Below are 15,754 nucleotides of genomic sequence, written 5' to 3' on the forward strand. Positions count from 1 at the left end.
TCACTCATTTCAGCATCTCCACTACAGCTAACTCAAGCACTTTGTGTTGGCATATTTTATAGATAAGACATTTAAGGCTCCAGAAGTGACCATCTGAGGCAGTGATTCTCAACCTGTGGGTCTCAACCCCTTTTGGGAAGGGACCGAACAACCCTTTCACAGGGGTCACTTGAGACCACTGGGAAACACAGATATTTACACTATGAGACAGCAGCAAAAAGTTACATAGTAGCAATGAACACAATGTCATGGTCGGGGTCACAAGATGAGGAGCTGTATTAAAGGGTCACAGCATTAGGAAGGTTGAGAACCACTGGTTTAAGGGCAAGGGTATTAGACTACCAGACACATTTCTCATATCTGCCTCATAGTCCATGCAATTTCCAGATTTCCTGTTGTTGGAAGTCACTTGCTCTGAGGACTTCTGGCACCAGCTCCCAATCAGACATTGCACTATGAGTTGCTAGTCTGCAGCAGGTGTCCTTAGGTGATTGACAGGGCCAGAAGCTCAGGACTGCCAGGCATGCCCACCCTATCTTCTCCAGGTAAGGAGAAAATGGGGGCATCCAAAGACTCTATAGAGTCTTTTCAGACTTTGTGGTCCACAAACTAAAAGCCACCACCGGATTGGCTCCATGACACAGAGCCAACCATGGTCCCCTGACTGACACCTGCTGTAGCAGCCAAGGGACTGGATCATCGCCTTCCACAGCTGAAACCCCTCAGGCTGAGGAAGGCCTTCCTTGGGGAGGGCAGCAGCAGAGCACACACTGGTACCTGGCTCTACCAACCACTGTCATGTGATTCTGGGCAAAGTACTTCCACTGTGGTTCCTCATCAGCAAGGAGAGTCCAGTGCTTCCTTCAAAGGCTGCCGTGAGTTAAAAGTTCCTTAATGTGTCTAGGAAGAACACCTGACATCCTAATCACAGTGTCATTACTAGACTTTATAGTTATAATGGGAGCAGAGGGTTTAGAGCTGGCAATCCAGACCCCATTCAGGACTTGTGCTGGGAAAGGGATGGATCATCATGACTTGGATATTTGCTTGTAAAACAAAGTGGGGCCAGGCATGATGTCGAACACCATGACTTAGGAGGCAGAGGCGGAGGCAGTCGGATTTCATAGGTCATCCAGGTACACAGAGTGAGACCTTGTCTCAAATAAGCAAACCAAGTCACAACAGGAAAGCCCAGAAGTAGTTTATTGTGTCTTCAAGACACTACAATGTAGATTCCTCTCCCAGAGAAGGGTCTTTCAAAGGCAGGGAACTGGCATCCAGATGCGTTGCGGCTCACTTGTCATTTTCGTACATGGCTGGATTCTTCCTTTTGGACCGTTCAAACTCCTGGTTCCCCCATGTGTAGATCAGATAAAATGCTACGAATGCTGTAATAATCAAGACAGTAGGCTGTGAGCACATGGGACACATAATCTCTCGGCTCTTTTTTTTTGGGGGGGGGGGGCGGGGTATGGTCTATGTAAACCAGACTGGCCTCAAATGAGAGGTCCACCTGTCTCTGTCATGCACCATTTTTGACTTTCAACTATTCTGCCTGCCCTTCTATTGTCCATAGCTTTTAACTTTTTTGTTTGGTTTGGAGACAGGGTTTCTCTGTGTAGTCTTGGTTGTCCTTGAACTCAGGGATCCTGCCTGTCTCTGCCTCCCAAGTGCTGGGATTACAGGTGTTTTTAGTTTTTTGAGACAAGGTCTCACTATTTAGCTGCCTGTCCTGAAACTAACTATGTAGACCAGGCTGGCCTCCAATTCACAGAGACCTACCTGCCTCTGCCTCCTGAGTGCTGGGATTAAAGGTGTGACTGCCCGGCCTTTGCTCTTCATATTTTATGGGTGTTTTACCTGTATGTGTGCTTTGTGTACCACATGCATGCCCCGTGACTGAGGTAATAAGAGAGTGTCTGATCCCATAGGACTGGAGTCACGGGTGGTTGTGAACCACCATATAGGTGCTGAGAACGGAACCAGATCCTCTGAAAGAGCAGCAAGTGCTTTAAACTGCTGAGGCGTCTCCAGCCCTATGTTTATGTTTTGTTTTGAGACAAGCTCTTACTATATGGCCCTTAGAGGCCTGAACTCTATGTAGACCAGGCTGGCCTCAAACTATGTAGATCCACCGTCTTCTGCCTCGGGAACGCTGGGATTAAATGCAGGCACCATCACGACCAGAAACTACTTTTAATAAGTGGTTAAAAATGGTTACAATTACACATCCATTTTATAAGCAAACAAAATTAAGACGTCAACCCAGAAGATATGGCCCTGACTTTCCTAGTCTCTCTCCTACTTAACACTAAATGAAAAATTTCATGAGATAACCGAAGATGAAATTCACCTAACATAAACTTCGCCGTTCTAAAAGTACATTTCAAGTTGCTCTGCTGGCGCATGCCTATAATCCCAGCCAGCAGTCCCCAGGGTAAGGCAGTAAAATCCCAAGTGTGAGGCCAGCCTGGGTTGCACAGCAAGCTCGGGCCTCGACCTCACCAAATCTAAGTGTACCTTCCACGGGTTCTTGGCATATCCCCAACGCCATGAAACCGTCAGCACAATCGGTGCATATCTAACCCAAGACATTGCATCAGCACTTCATCGCCGATAGTGGACAGCGATGACCTCAGAGGGAGACGCTGGAGTCATCCAAGTGACCTTAGGCCAGTCATTCCGATATGGGAAGAACTCCACGTCCGTGCAGGATGCTGGAAGGAAAGCTGCCCGTCCCTCCCCCGCCCGCCCCGCACTCACGCGGAGCCACGCGCAGGATGCACTCGCGAGTGCGGCGCAGCACGTTGGGGATGCCTTTGCTGAAGTAGTTTGGGAAGGCGCGCTGCTCAAAGGGCGACAGGCTGTAGGAGATCACGTGCCGAATATGCGCCAGCTTCCCAAACTCGCGGCCCATGGTGGCGGCGGCTCTGAGGAGGGAGGACACAAGCGTGGCTTAGGCCCACCGGGAACGCCCACTGCCCCGTACCGGCCCCTCGGCACCAGGTCACCTCTACCTACACCGCACTGAGCCGCCCGGCTTCAATGTCACTTCCGGGAGGAGCGGAAGCTGGTCCTGGAGGTCGTGAAGTCATTTCCGGGGACTACCATTTTCTTTCTGTCTCCAGGGGGAGACGCCGTTGACCAAAAGAGAAAATGGCCTGTGTGGGCGTGGCCTTCCGGGCGGGTGGGAGGGGCCCGGGGGGGCCTAGAGGCCAGGGGCGGGGCTTACAGGTGCAGAAAGAGGCATCTGGGTGGGGCTTAACGGGGCGTGTGTGCCATGCCGGGGCGTAGAAGGCGTGTGGGCGGGGCTTGGAAAGGAATGGGGTCTTGGTAGGTGCGTGGCCCGGGTTTTTGCGGAGCAATGGGTGGGGCTTAGGTGGATATATCGGCGAGGTTCAGGCCTAGAGGGGGCACGGGGCGGGGTCTATAGGTGCGTAGGGCGTGGTTGATGGCAATGGGCGGGGCTTAGGAGCAAATGGGTATTCCAAGACTGGTGCTTTCTGCTCAGTGCCCTTTCTCTGGATACCAGGGCTGGAAGCTGCCCAAAGATGAACAAAAAGGGATTTTGTCCTCCTGGCTGTCCCTTAGCGGAGGAGTGTCAGGTGTATGGGGTCCCCGTAACCAAAAGGGGATCCAAGAGCTGTTGTCAGACCCTCACTGCAGTACTTAATTAGGGACATGGGTCTAGGGCTTCCGTACACGCTGCCTCGCAAGCCATTGGCACCCTGAAGACTTGTGGAGGATGTGACACTAACGTGTCTCCCAGTTCAGTCCCAAGTCATCATCTCTCCGTCTGGCAGTTATCGGACGCTGGTCGTGGTGGTGGGAGCCATGGAGGGGAGCGTTCCGTTCTGGCAGGGTGTGTCATGGAGCCCAGGCTCTTTCCACTCTCTAGGGAGCTGTTGTGTTCCCCCTAAAATGCATTCTCCTAACTGATACTGTCCAGTGGGACTCACGGACCCTTCCGTTCCTCCCAGTGCCTGTAAATGGCATGACTAGTATATAATCTGGCAATCAAACTGGGGCGGCTTGGCAGTGAGCTCCAGTTTTGCAAGGGTTCGGCTTTATTAATCTGGCATTGCACAAACTGATTTGGTATCCTGTGTTGTGATTGTGGGGTGACTTTCTCCCAGAAGAAAGTCACCTTCTGAGGGCCACTGAGGAGCCCCTCCTTTTATGGTACCCCTGCCCCTGGTTTTCCTAAAACATTATCTAGCCTGGTCTCAGCTCCAAGGCAGAAACACAAATACTTTAGTCAAGGACTAAAATACTGTGATGAATTCTACCATCTGTAGAATAAATAAGACTTTCATTTAATAGCACTTGCAGATATCTCAAAACCTTTCAACCAGAGCATGATCACATGAATTGGAGGCCAAAACAAGGACATCAGGATATTGTACTTTTCGTTACTTTTTAAAATATGTATTTTACACCTCGGATGTGACTGAGCTGAGGCATGCAGCCAGGAGATTCTGCAGGATCTGTGGCCCGGAGCATCTGAGTGGGGAACTCTTCAAGTCTGTGATTAAAAGGCCTCCAGTAAAACTACATTGCAAAAAATGGGAAAGGAACAATATAGAAAGAGCAAAACAGGACCGGGCGGTGGTGGCGCACGCCTTTAATTCCAGCACTCGGGAGGCAGAGGCAGGTGGATCTCTGTGAGTTCAAGGCCAGCCTGGGCTACCAAGTGAGTTCCAGGAAAGGTGCAAAGCTACACAGAGAAACCCTGTCTCGAAAAACCAAAAAAGAAAAAAAGAAAGAAAGAAAAAAAAAAGAGCAAAACAGTTGAAGAGGCAGAGCCTGAAGAATTTGTGGTAGGAAAAGTACTGTAGAAAAAATGCTGGGCCGCCATGTAGTGAATGGGAAGGCAGAGTATTTCAAGTGGAAGAGGTTCACAGATGCTGAGAACACTTGGGAGCCAGAAGAACTTTTAGATTGTCCAGAATTAATTGAAGCATTTCTTAGTTCTCCAAAAGCTGGTAAAGCAAAAGATGGTACAGAAAGGAAATCTTCATCTGACAGTGAATCGGATGATAGCAATCGAGGAAGAAAGAGCTGCTGCTGACAGACCCAGGGGCTTTGCCAAGGGTTCTGATCCTGAACGAAAAATCGGTGCCACAGCCAGCAGTGGAGAATTAATGCTTCTCAGGAAATGGAAGGACTTAGGCACACTTGATGCTGGCAAAGGAGGCGAATGTGACATGAAATGTCCTCAGATTGTCATTGCCTTTATAAGGAGAAACTGATGTGGCTTTCTTGTTCAGAAGATAAGGCACAATAATTGTTTGCATGTGTGTGTGTGTACATATATAAAATCTGGATCTTGGGTTTTGAATTACTAGTGTGGAAAAATATCATTCTAATGAAAATTGAGCTTGATATGCTCGTTTTGAAAGTATTGACAGTAGTTGGGATATTTGGGGGTTTTGTTCTACATCAATTGATTCCTTTGAGCAAATAAAAGCTTCCTTTAAAAAATAAAATAAAATATGTATTTTGTATGTGAGGGGCGGGGCGCACACATGTGGGTATAGGTCAGAGGACACCCTGTTAAGAGTCTCTTCTCCTTTTCTACCATGTGGCTCTTAGGGAATGAATTCAGGTCTTTAGGACTGAATTTTGGTCATTAGGCTTGGTGGCAGGTGCTTTTACACTTGGAGCTATCTTGCTGTCCAGATAGTTATTGTGGTGTTCATTTTAATTTGTTTATTTTAATTTTAAAAATGGGTGTTTATATTCCTAAGGATGCCAGAGAAAGGTGTTCAATGCCCTGCAAGTGGAGTTACAGATGGCCATGAACCATATAGTTTGTTCTGGGAAGAACAACCACTGCCCTTCACTGCTGAGCCATCTCTCCAGTCCCAGGATGTTGTATTTTTAGATTAGTCAAGATTAAAGGTGATGTCCTCTTTTTTTAATAGTTTATTTATTTTTATTATTTTATGTGTGTTGTTGTTTTGCTTGCATGTATATCTGTATGAAGGTATTAGATCTCGGAGTTACAGACAGTTGAGAGCTGCTGTGTGGGTACTGGGATTTGAACCTGGGTCCTCTGGAAGAACAGTCAGTGCTCATTAACCACTGAGACATCTCTCCAGCCCTGTGATGTCTTCTTTTTATTTTGAGACAGGGTCTCCATATTATGTAGCACTGGCTATCCTAGAACTCCTCTGTAGACCAGGCTGGCCTTGAACTCACAGAGATCCACCTGCCTGTACCTCCTGAGCACTGGGATTAAAGATGTGCACCACCACACTCCCCCCCACCCCCATCCTCTTTTAAAGCACACTGCAAGTAGCAGTTGTCTTGTGCCAACTTTCCATCCCCCACTAAGCCACCTGGACAGGCTCAACAGCCTGACATCCCTCTGGAATTTCTGTACCCAGGGTTCCTTTCTGTGTCTCCACCTCACTATGCAGTAAGCAATCAGTACTAAGGAGGTGGGGGCTGTGGAGATAGTGAATCAAGAGAAAAAACAGACCTGATATTTCTGCAGTTACACCTCCAGCCCTAAGAGATTCTGTTTTATAATTCTTGTGGTTTCTCTTGGGGTTTCAAGTAGTCCATGAGGGTAATGATACTTGGTGGGTTTGAAGTAAATGTCAGGGGAGACAGGGGGGCAAGGCTAAATAAGTAGATAAATCTGTGTCTAATGAGAACACATTGTATAAAAACCTGCTAACAGATGGCTGCTGTAGAGCTGATAAAATGACTTACAGCTAGGCATCCTTGAGATCTGATTACAGACGTGAGGCTGGTTCTCCACGCCTAGATTTTATTTAAGGACCACACCGGGGCCTTCCCAGTCTTTAGAAAGACTGGCATGGGGAGATGCGTTCCCTCTTAGTTCTCCCAAGCCATGGCACTTCCCAGCAAATTCCTGTTTGGATTTTGCTGTTTTGCCTGGCTGTGTTTTCTTCCTAGCCTCAGCTCTCAGGCTTCTAGGGGAGAAGCCCAGACTGGAGCCAGTGCAGCTTTGGAGTCGGAGGCAGATCCTTGGTCCTTGCTGTTGCCTGGAGATGGGACCGACAGGGCAGACCTCTTGCCTCCCCTCTTTAAGGTCCTGTCTGATAGGCGAGGTGAGGCCCCTAAGCTGCAGCCCGACTCCAGAGCACTCTACTACATGAAAAAGCTCTATAAGACGTATGCTACCAAAGAAGGGGTTCCTAAACCCAGCAGAAGTCACCTCTACAACACTGTGCGGCTCTTCAGCCCCTGTGCCAACCACAAGCAGGCTCCTGGCAACCAGGTGACAGGTGGGTGAGAGAAGATTGGTCAACTGGGTGGAGAGAGGAGAGGGGAGCGTCAATGTTTCTGTTACTAAAAGGAGCCAGGCTTTGATTTGGGTTTGTTTTGAGGCAAGATCCTACCCTGTCACCCTGTCTATACTCAAACTCTGCATCCTCCTGCCTCAGCCCCTTGAGTACTAGGATCACGCAGGTTTACATCATCATGAGAATTTTATTTTGCATAATTCTCAGTATGCAACTGAAACAAATTTAGCGCTTAATTTTTTTTTGAGACAAGGTTTCTCTATGTAACAGCGCTAGCTGTCTTAAGAGAGAGAGGAAGGAGAGAGAGAGGAGGGAGCAAGAGAAAAAGGAAGAGAGAGAAACAGAAGGAAAAAAAGAAAGTTCAAACAAAACAAAATCTATCATACTAATTTCTTTTTTCTTTTTTTCAGTTTTTTCAATACAGGGTTTCTCTATGTAGCCTTGTCTATTCTGGAACTCGATCTGTAGACCAGGCTGGCCTCAAACTCAGAGATGTGCCTACCTCTGCCTTCCTAGTGCTGGGACTAAAGGCATATGCCACCACCGCCTAGCTTCAATTTTTTCCTAAGTTCTTGAATTCTTTTTTGGTGTGGTGGTGCTAAGGATCAAATAGGGTTGGGGGACTCACATATGCTAGCTAAGCCCTCTGCTACTACATCCCTGGCCAGGAGCATTGATGTGTGTGTGTGTGTGTGTGTGTGTGTGTGTGTGTGTGTGTGTGTGTGTGTTGTTGTTGTTGTTGTTGTTGGCCTAAGCCATCATTAGTTAAGAAAATAGTGTGGTTGGGTGGTGGTGGCACACTTTTAATCTCAGCACTCAGGAGACAGAGGCAGGAAGACTCTGTAAGTTAAGAGGCTAGCCTGCTCTACAGAGCGAGTTCCAGGACAGCCAAGGCTACAGAGAAACCCTGTATTGGGGGGGGGGGAATCTAGTATGATAGATTTTTTAACTCTCTCTCTCTCTCTCTCTCTCTCTCTCTCTCTCTCTCTCTCCCCCCCCCCTCTCTCTCTCTCCCCCCCCTCTCTCTCTCCCTCTCTCCCTCCCTCCCTCCCTCCCTCCCTCCCTCCCTTTCTCTCTCTCTCCCTCCCTCCCTTCCTCTCTCTCTCCCTCCCTCCCTTCCTCTCTCTCTCCCTCCCTCTCTCCCCCTCTCTCTCTCTAACTGGCCTCAAACTTGCAGTGACCCTCCTGCCTCAGTCACCTTAGTGCTGGGATTACAGGTGTGTAACAGCACACTAGCCCGCACACTAGCTCAATATGTAAAGGTTAAAAGAGAGTAATGTCTTGAAAGGCCAGGGAAAGTAGCTAGCCATCTCTTTCTATTCTACCAAGCTGTTGGCCTAGCACTGTGCCTAAAACCTCCCTTTGAGCCAGTGACGGACGGCTGTGGTGAATGGGACATTTCCCTCTTGTTGGTTTTCCTGTGAGAGGAGAATTTCAGTCTCCATCTGGCACAGTACATCCTTTAAAAAAAAATCTGTATGGCTGAGATACGGTACAGTTTATGTTCGGTATGCCAGACACCCGGAGTTTGGCCTCCAGTATCAACAAAAGTCAAGTGAGGCATGGTGTCCCATGACATTAACTCCAGCCCTCAGGAGGCAGGGGCAGGCCGGTCTCTGAGTTCATGGCAGGGCTAGCCTGGTCTACATAGTGAGTTCCAGGCCAGCCAGGGCTACCCAGTGAGACCCTGTCTCAACAACAAAAACAGATGGAAAAACCAAACCTCAAAGTATTCATCAACAATGAGGACAGTCTGGTAAGGAAGAAGTAGGTGCTTTAAAAACCAAAACAAACAAGAACCCCAGGGCCTTGGGGGTGGCTCAGCGGGTGGAGGCCTCCACCAAGCCCGACAACCTTAGTTCGGTTCCCAGGACCCACATGTTGTCTTTCAACTCCATGTGTGTGCCACAGAGTGTGTGCCCATGGACTACTCCCCCGCCTTCACCAACACAGTTCCGGCATAAAGAAAACCATCATAACTGTGCAGTGTGTGGCTATTGAAAGCCACCCCCTCTCCCCCCCCCCCCAAGCCCGTGTTCCGGCAGCAATCTTACCACCTCCATTTGTTTCCAATCTCACGTGGTGAAATTAATGTTTCAGTCAAATGTTCGCAATTGACATGCTCCAGCCAGGCCTAAGGAATGTCGCTTCCGATGGTCTCCTGGCTGTGTCTGCAGGGATGGCACCCAAGGGAGACACTCTTGGTTGGGGGTCTGAAACTGGGGGTGTAATGATGTGCTCTCCCTTCACTTCTCCAGCAAAGCTGTTCTCACTTTTATGGCGATAAAATGTATTTGCATGAGTGAATTGGGGGTGGGGGTCATGTATGGAGGTCAGAGAAAAGCTTTCAGAAGTTGGATCTCTCCATCATGTAGATCCTAGGGTTCAAACTCAAGCCCTCAAACTTAGCAGCCATCCTCCTTACTCACTGAGCTCTGTGCTCTGCTCACTGACTGGCCCACATCCTCATAGAGCCCAGGCTGGCCTCGAACTCAGCTTGTAGCCAAAGGGGCTATTGAACTCCTGGTCCTCTTACCTCTACTTTCCAAGGCTCCAGGCAGGTGGGGGTGGGTGGGTGACTTTTGAAAGACAGTCTCGTGTTCCCAACCCAGGTTGACCTCAGACTTGCTATGTAATCCAAGTGTGGTCCCCCACCCCCCACCCCCACCCCGGCTCCCGTGTGTGTGTGTGTGTGTGTGTGTGTGTGTGTGTGTGTGTGTGTGTGTATGTGTGTGTGTGTCAGGCTCACTACATATCCCAGACTGATGGCAATCCTCCAAAGTGACGGCATCACAAACACCTCCCCACCCAACTCAAGGCCTGACCACAGGCCCTTGCACATGCCGGGCCAGTGCTCGTCCACTGGGCTGCATCCCCAGACCCGCTGTATTTTCCTCATTAGCCTCTTCTTCCCTTTGTTTTTGAGGTTTAAAGAAGCAGGGGAGGAGAGGGAAGAGAAACTGCTTTTGGCCTGTCCTGATTCCTCCATCTCGCTCCCTGCTCCCTGCAGGGTGTCGGCCAGCACTACTCACTGGTGGCTTCTCTTCCCAGGACCCCTGCCGATGGTGGACCTGCTGTTTAACCTGGACCGGGTGACTGCCATGGAACACTTACTCAAGTCAGTCTTGCTGTACACTCTGAACAACTCGGCTGCCTCCTCCTCCACCGTGACCTGTGTGGGGGACCTTGTGGTAAAGGAGCCCACGTCTTCCGGCAAGGCTCCCCCAAGAGTGCCATACTCCTTTACCTTGAAGAAACACAGATGGATCGAGATGGATGTGACTTCCCTCCTTCAGCCTCTGGTGGCCTCCAGCGAGAGAAGCATTCACATGTCTGTCAATTTTACATGCACAAAAGGCCAGGCCCCGGGGGACAGTGTGTTTAACATGCCTCTGTCAGTGCCTCCCTCGCTCATCTTATACCTCAACGACACCAGCGCTCAGGCCTACCATTCATGGTATTCCCTCCACTCCACCTGGAGGCCTTCCCAGCATCCTGGCCAGGGCAACGTGGCTGCCTATCCGGGGAAAGAAGAGGTTGCCGAGGTCGAGAGATCTGCCCGGCACCGTCGAGGGCAGAAAGCCCTCAGTTTAGAAACCAAGAAGCCACATCTTACGGCATCCTTCAATCTCAGCGAATACTTCAAACAGTTTCTTTTCCCCGAAAACGAGTGTGAACTCCACGACTTCAGACTGAGTTTTAGTCAGCTCAGGTGGGACAACTGGATCGTGGCTCCACACAGATACAACCCTAGGTACTGCAAAGGGGACTGTCCCAGAGCGGTCAGACATCGGTACGGCTCTCCTGTCCACACCCTGGTCCAGAATATCATCTATGAGAAGCTGGACCCCTCAGTGCCAAGGCCTTCGTGTGTGCCTGGCAAATACAGCCCCTTGAGTGTGTTGACCATTGAACCCGACGGCTCCATTGCTTACAAAGAGTACGAAGATATGATAGCTACGAGGTGTACCTGTCGTTAGCACGGGCCCTCTACACCAGCACCTCAAACCTGTCTGGCAGAACCAACCCTGTGGGCTTTAGCATGCCTGGGCAGAGCGCTTCATGTGACCAGCAATCGCTCCATGTCACTCAGTGCACATTGTGTGAGGGGGCAGTGTGTGGGGGATGAGCACATTGTGTGTAGCATTTCTGGGTATAAAGGACACACACTGGTTGTTGCCACAAACCAAGTGAAATGTTTGTTTGGAGACCTCCCTTTTCCTTCTCTTCCCATGAGTGTTTTTGATGGACAAACTGATTAGCATAAGTCTTGAGTGGAATTGCAGTTGTGAACACTTTAGAGTGTGTGGTTTTATGTGACAGAAGGCTGAATAAATTCCTGTTGATGGCATAAATTGTATGTGTTCTGCTAAAACATCACTTTGTTTGTTTTCAAAACAGGGTTTCTCTATGAACTCATTCTGTAGACCAGGCTGGCCTCGAACTCACACAGATCCGCCTGCCTCTGCCTCCCCAGTGCTGGGATTAGAGGCGTGCGCCACCAGCTTCTAGCTAAAAAGATCACTTTCATCTGAGCGTTGGAGGACACAGGAGGCATTTCTGATAACCAGCCTTGTCTTGACGTCAGCTCTTTTTCAGATGGAGGAGAACTTTGTTGCTGAATCCTGGTGAAGACAGAGTCAATGAGACTATAGGTAGGATGGATGGGCAGTGTCTACTGAGTGTGACTTGGATGAGTATTATGTTAATTCTGTTCAGGGCTGGCTTACAGCAATCAGTTGAGTCACATAAAATAACATCCCATTCATTTAAGGGAATTTGGCTTTCTGTTTTTTTCCATGAAAATCTATGTTAACGTGTGTGTGTGTGAGAGGGAGAGGGAGAGGGGGAGGGGGAGGGGGAGGGGGAGGGGGAGGGAGGGTTTCACAATATAGCCCCTGGCTGCTCTGGAACTCACTGTGTAGACCAGGCTGGCCTCAAACTCAGAATCTGCCTCCTAAGTGCTGGGATCAAAGGTGTACACCACACCATGCCTGGCTTCAATGTTCATTGGTGTTTTGCCTGCATGTGTGTCTGTGTGAACTTGTCGGATCCCCTGGAACTGGAGCTGCAGACTGTTATAAGCTGCCATGTGGGTGCTGGGAATTGAACCCAGGTCCTCTAGAAGAGCAGCCAGTGCTCTTAACTGCTGAGCCATCTCTCCAGCCCCATTGTTCGATTAAAAACTACTTTTGTTCTTTCACAATTTTATACATAGGGATAATGTACCTTGTATTGTATGCCCTAAGCTTTGGTTTTACTTTTGTTAGGGTGTTTTTTGGTTGTATGAGATAGGGTCTCATGTAGCCCAGGCTAGCCTCAAACTCACTAAGTAGCCCTAGGTTCCCTTAAACTCCTGATCCTTCTGCCTCTGTCTCTCAGGTGTTGAGATCACAGGCATGTATATTAAAGATTTTTTAATGTGTTTATTGTGTGTGTAGGGTACATGTGTGCCACAGTGTGCATGCAGAGATCAGAGGACAATTTCTGAAGTCCGTTTTCTCTGTCCACCTCCATTTGTGTTCTGGAGTTTGAACTCAGGTCGTCAGTCTTGCACAACAAGGGCTTTACCCTCTGAACCTCTCATCAGCTCTGGGTTGAAGACTTCAAAAGTATTTTCATCTGCATATTTTAAAAACTTCTAGCCTGATAGAAGGAAGCCAAGGAAGTTTCGAGTTATTGTTTTTGTTGTTTATTTTTGTCTTTGATGGCTTGCTTTTTGCCAATTTCCCTCAGTTCCTGCCTGGACTTCTTCCAGGTGGGCTCAGCTCTTCACTTCCTACTGAGTGAAGTTGGCAGTGACTGCTTTGGACCCAGGGGCTTTTATGGGATTTTTGTTGTGAAAGCGACTTAGAGGTACTGATTTCTAAAGATGTTTTAGATTATTTTATTTCTGTATCTGAGTGCTTTGCCCGCATGTATGTCTGTGCACTACGTGCGTGCCTGGTGCACGTGGAGTTCAGAAGGTGCTGGATCTCCTGGACCTGGATTGACTTGCTTCTGAGCCACCAAGTGGAAGCTGGGAGCCTCTGCAGGAGCAACAAGGACGGTGGAGCTATCCATCTCTCCGAGTACTTCATTTTCTTTTTTGCTATTTTTATTTCATGTGTGTGGGTGTTTTGTCTAAATGTATGTCTGCATCATGTGTGTGCCTGGTGCCCACAGAGAGCTATGGACCCCCTCAAATTGGAGTTACAGACAATTGTGGTCCATCCATATGAGAGCTGGGACTCTAACCCAAGCCCTCTGGAAAAGCAGCCAGTGCCCTTAACCTCTGAGCCCTTGTCCCAGTTCCATTTCTGTTACCGTGACTAGTAATACAAACAAGGTCTGTGTTTCATTTCTCTTGGATATACCCTAGGAGAACTGCTGGCTTATGTAGTCTGTCCCATTTATTTATTTGTTTATGTTTTTCAAGACAGGGTTTCTGTGTGTAGTTTTGGTGCCTGTCCTGGAACTCACTCTGTAGACCAGGCTGGCATCAAACTCACAGAGATCCACCTGGCTCTGCCTCTCAGAGTGCTGGGATTAAAGGCGTGCGCCACCACTGCCCAGCATCCTTTTATTTTTGAGAAGACAGGGTCTTATTATGTAGCTCTGGCTGGCCTTAAACTCAGAGATACCCATGCCTCTGCCTCCCCGGTATGGGGATTAAAAATGTGTGCCACCATACCTCCTGTAAACTACACTGGCCTCAAACTTAGGATCTTCCTGCCTCAGCTTCCCAGTGCTAGGACCATGGGTGTAAGCCACCATGCAGCTAGTGAACGTCTCTTTATCCATTGAGGTGTATGCTACCATGTAACTGGACAGTGTCTCTTTAGCCATTTGGGGACATGCTGGATTATTTTCCCAAGCAGCTGCAACACTGTAGGAAGGTCTTGAGGTCCCTGAATCCTCTTACTCTGATGATGTTGATGATGATGATGATGATTCCAGCCAGAGGCATGTAAATAGTGTCTCAGTGTAGTGTGGTTTGAGTCAGCATCCTCCTCAAGACAATAATGTTGGAGTGTCTCTGTGTGCCTTTATTAGCATTTATCTTCTCTGGGGCTGGAGAGACTCCTGAGAGCTCTTATTGCTCTTCCAGAGGACCTGGGTTCAATTCCCAGCATCTGTGTGGGTTTTGCTCGCAGCCACCTGTAAATCCAGGGAATCCAACAGACACCTGTGGTTAAAAATAAATTTTTAAAAAGAAATGTCAGGTTCTTTTCAGGCCCTTTACCTGCTTCCTAATTGGATCATTTGTATTTTAGTAGTTGAATTCTTTACATATTCAAAGTATGGGTTCCAAAATTTTGCCAATTCTATGGGTTATCTTTTCACTTAAATCTAAAAGGTAATTTTTTTTTTCATTCTTGGTAACCACAGAGCAGAGCGTCCAGAAGAGGGTGCTGGATTTCCTGGAGCTAGAGCCAGCACTATGTGGGTGCTGGAAACTGAACCCAGGTCCTCTTAAGAGCGACCAGTGTGCTTACTGCCGAATCATCTCTCCAGTCCCTGTATTTGCACTTTTTTGTTATTTCTTTTGTTTTGTTTTAGAGACAGGATCTCTCTACAAAGCCCTGGCTGTCCTGGAACTCACTATGTAGACCAGGCTAGCCTTGAACTCAGAGATTCTCTGCCTCCTGGGTGCTGGAATTAAAGGTGTATATCACCTATGCGGGGCGATCTTTTTTAAAGTTATGTTTATGTAATCTTGGTGGTGCACATCTTTAATCCAGCACTCAGTTGGCAGATCTGTGAGCTGGAGGCCAACTTAGTCTACACAGTGGGTTCCAGGCCAGTCAGAGACACATAACGAGACCCTGTTTCCAAAAATTACACTTCCTTATTGTGTGTACGCATATGTGTGTGGGCATGCCCATGCCATGGTGTGTGTGGTGGTCAGAGGGTAACTTTCAGGAACCAGTTCTCTCCTTCCATCTTGTGGGTCCCAGGGTTCAAACCAAGGATTATCAGACTTGATGATGGGTGCCCTTACCTGCCAAGCCACCTCACCAGCCCTCTTCTCACCTTTTTTGTGATAAAATACATTTATTATAACAATTTACCACATTGTCCATATTTAAGTGTATGACTCAGTGGCATTAACTGGCATTCACACCACCCAACCAGCACCACCATTTCCAGAAGTTTTCCTTCAAACCAAACATCATTCATGAAGTGCTAGCCTGCCCTGGTAAGCCCCATTTCTGTGCCGTCTATGAATTAGCCTCTCCTGAGATCTCCTACACATGTTCACACTCAAGACTTGTTCTTTGGTATCTGTCTTATTTTACTTAGTGTAATATTTTCAATGTATTATGTATCAACACTTTTAGGCAGAAAGGGGAGTTGAGATAGGGTCTCATGTAGCCCAGGCTGGCCTCCAACTCACAATCTTCTTGCCTCACCCGAGTTCAGATTTATCCTGGGCTGCCGAGTGACTTTGAGGACAACCTGGCCTACATGAGACCCTATCTCAAAACAAC

General features: G+C 48.3%; 2 protein-coding genes and 1 pseudogene across 2 annotated transcripts; 2 read left to right on the forward strand and 1 right to left on the reverse strand.

Annotated features, from left to right (window-relative positions):
* Positions 1–1,187: 1,187 nt before the first annotated feature.
* On the reverse strand, positions 1,188–3,169 carry Uqcrq (ubiquinol-cytochrome c reductase complex III subunit VII). Its single transcript, XM_006995885.4, has 3 exons — positions 3,022–3,169; positions 2,764–2,930; positions 1,188–1,388 (listed from the first exon to the last, which is right to left on the reverse strand). Exons 1-3 carry the CDS (start codon positions 3,093–3,095, stop codon positions 1,294–1,296), a joined length of 336 nt encoding a protein of 111 aa, XP_006995947.3. The 5' UTR covers positions 3,096–3,169; the 3' UTR covers positions 1,188–1,293.
* Positions 3,157–5,424, forward strand: LOC102918959 (chromobox protein homolog 3 pseudogene; annotated as a pseudogene).
* A 1,441-nt stretch (positions 5,425–6,865) lies between these two features.
* Positions 6,866–11,406, forward strand: Gdf9 (growth differentiation factor 9). The gene is made up of 2 exons (XM_006995887.4): positions 6,866–7,262; positions 10,332–11,406. The coding sequence occupies exons 1-2, from the start codon at positions 6,866–6,868 to the stop codon at positions 11,258–11,260; spliced, it is 1,326 nt and encodes a 441-aa protein (XP_006995949.1). The 3' UTR covers positions 11,261–11,406.
* Positions 11,407–15,754: the final 4,348 nt, after the last annotated feature.

The sequence above is a fragment of the Peromyscus maniculatus genome, chromosome 8 (assembly GCF_049852395.1).
Source record: "Peromyscus maniculatus bairdii isolate BWxNUB_F1_BW_parent chromosome 8, HU_Pman_BW_mat_3.1, whole genome shotgun sequence".
Taxonomy (NCBI): Eukaryota; Metazoa; Chordata; class Mammalia; order Rodentia; family Cricetidae; genus Peromyscus; species Peromyscus maniculatus.

Coding starts and splice junctions, on each gene's coding strand:
- Uqcrq (XM_006995885.4), bottom strand. CDS start 3,095: ATGACTTCACGACCTCCAGGACCAGCTTCCGCTCCTCCCGGAAGTGAC. Junction 2,931..3,021: donor GCCGGGCGGCTCAGTGCGGT/GTAGGTAGAGGT, acceptor CTCCCTCCTCAG/AGCCGCCGCCACCATGGGCC. Junction 1,389..2,763: donor CATCCTGCGCGTGGCTCCGC/GTGAGTGCGGGG, acceptor TGATTATTACAG/CATTCGTAGCATTTTATCTG.
- Gdf9 (XM_006995887.4), top strand. CDS start 6,866: ATGGCACTTCCCAGCAAATTCCTGTTTGGATTTTGCTGTTTTGCCTGG. Junction 7,263..10,331: donor TCCTGGCAACCAGGTGACAG/GTGGGTGAGAGA, acceptor TTCTCTTCCCAG/GACCCCTGCCGATGGTGGAC.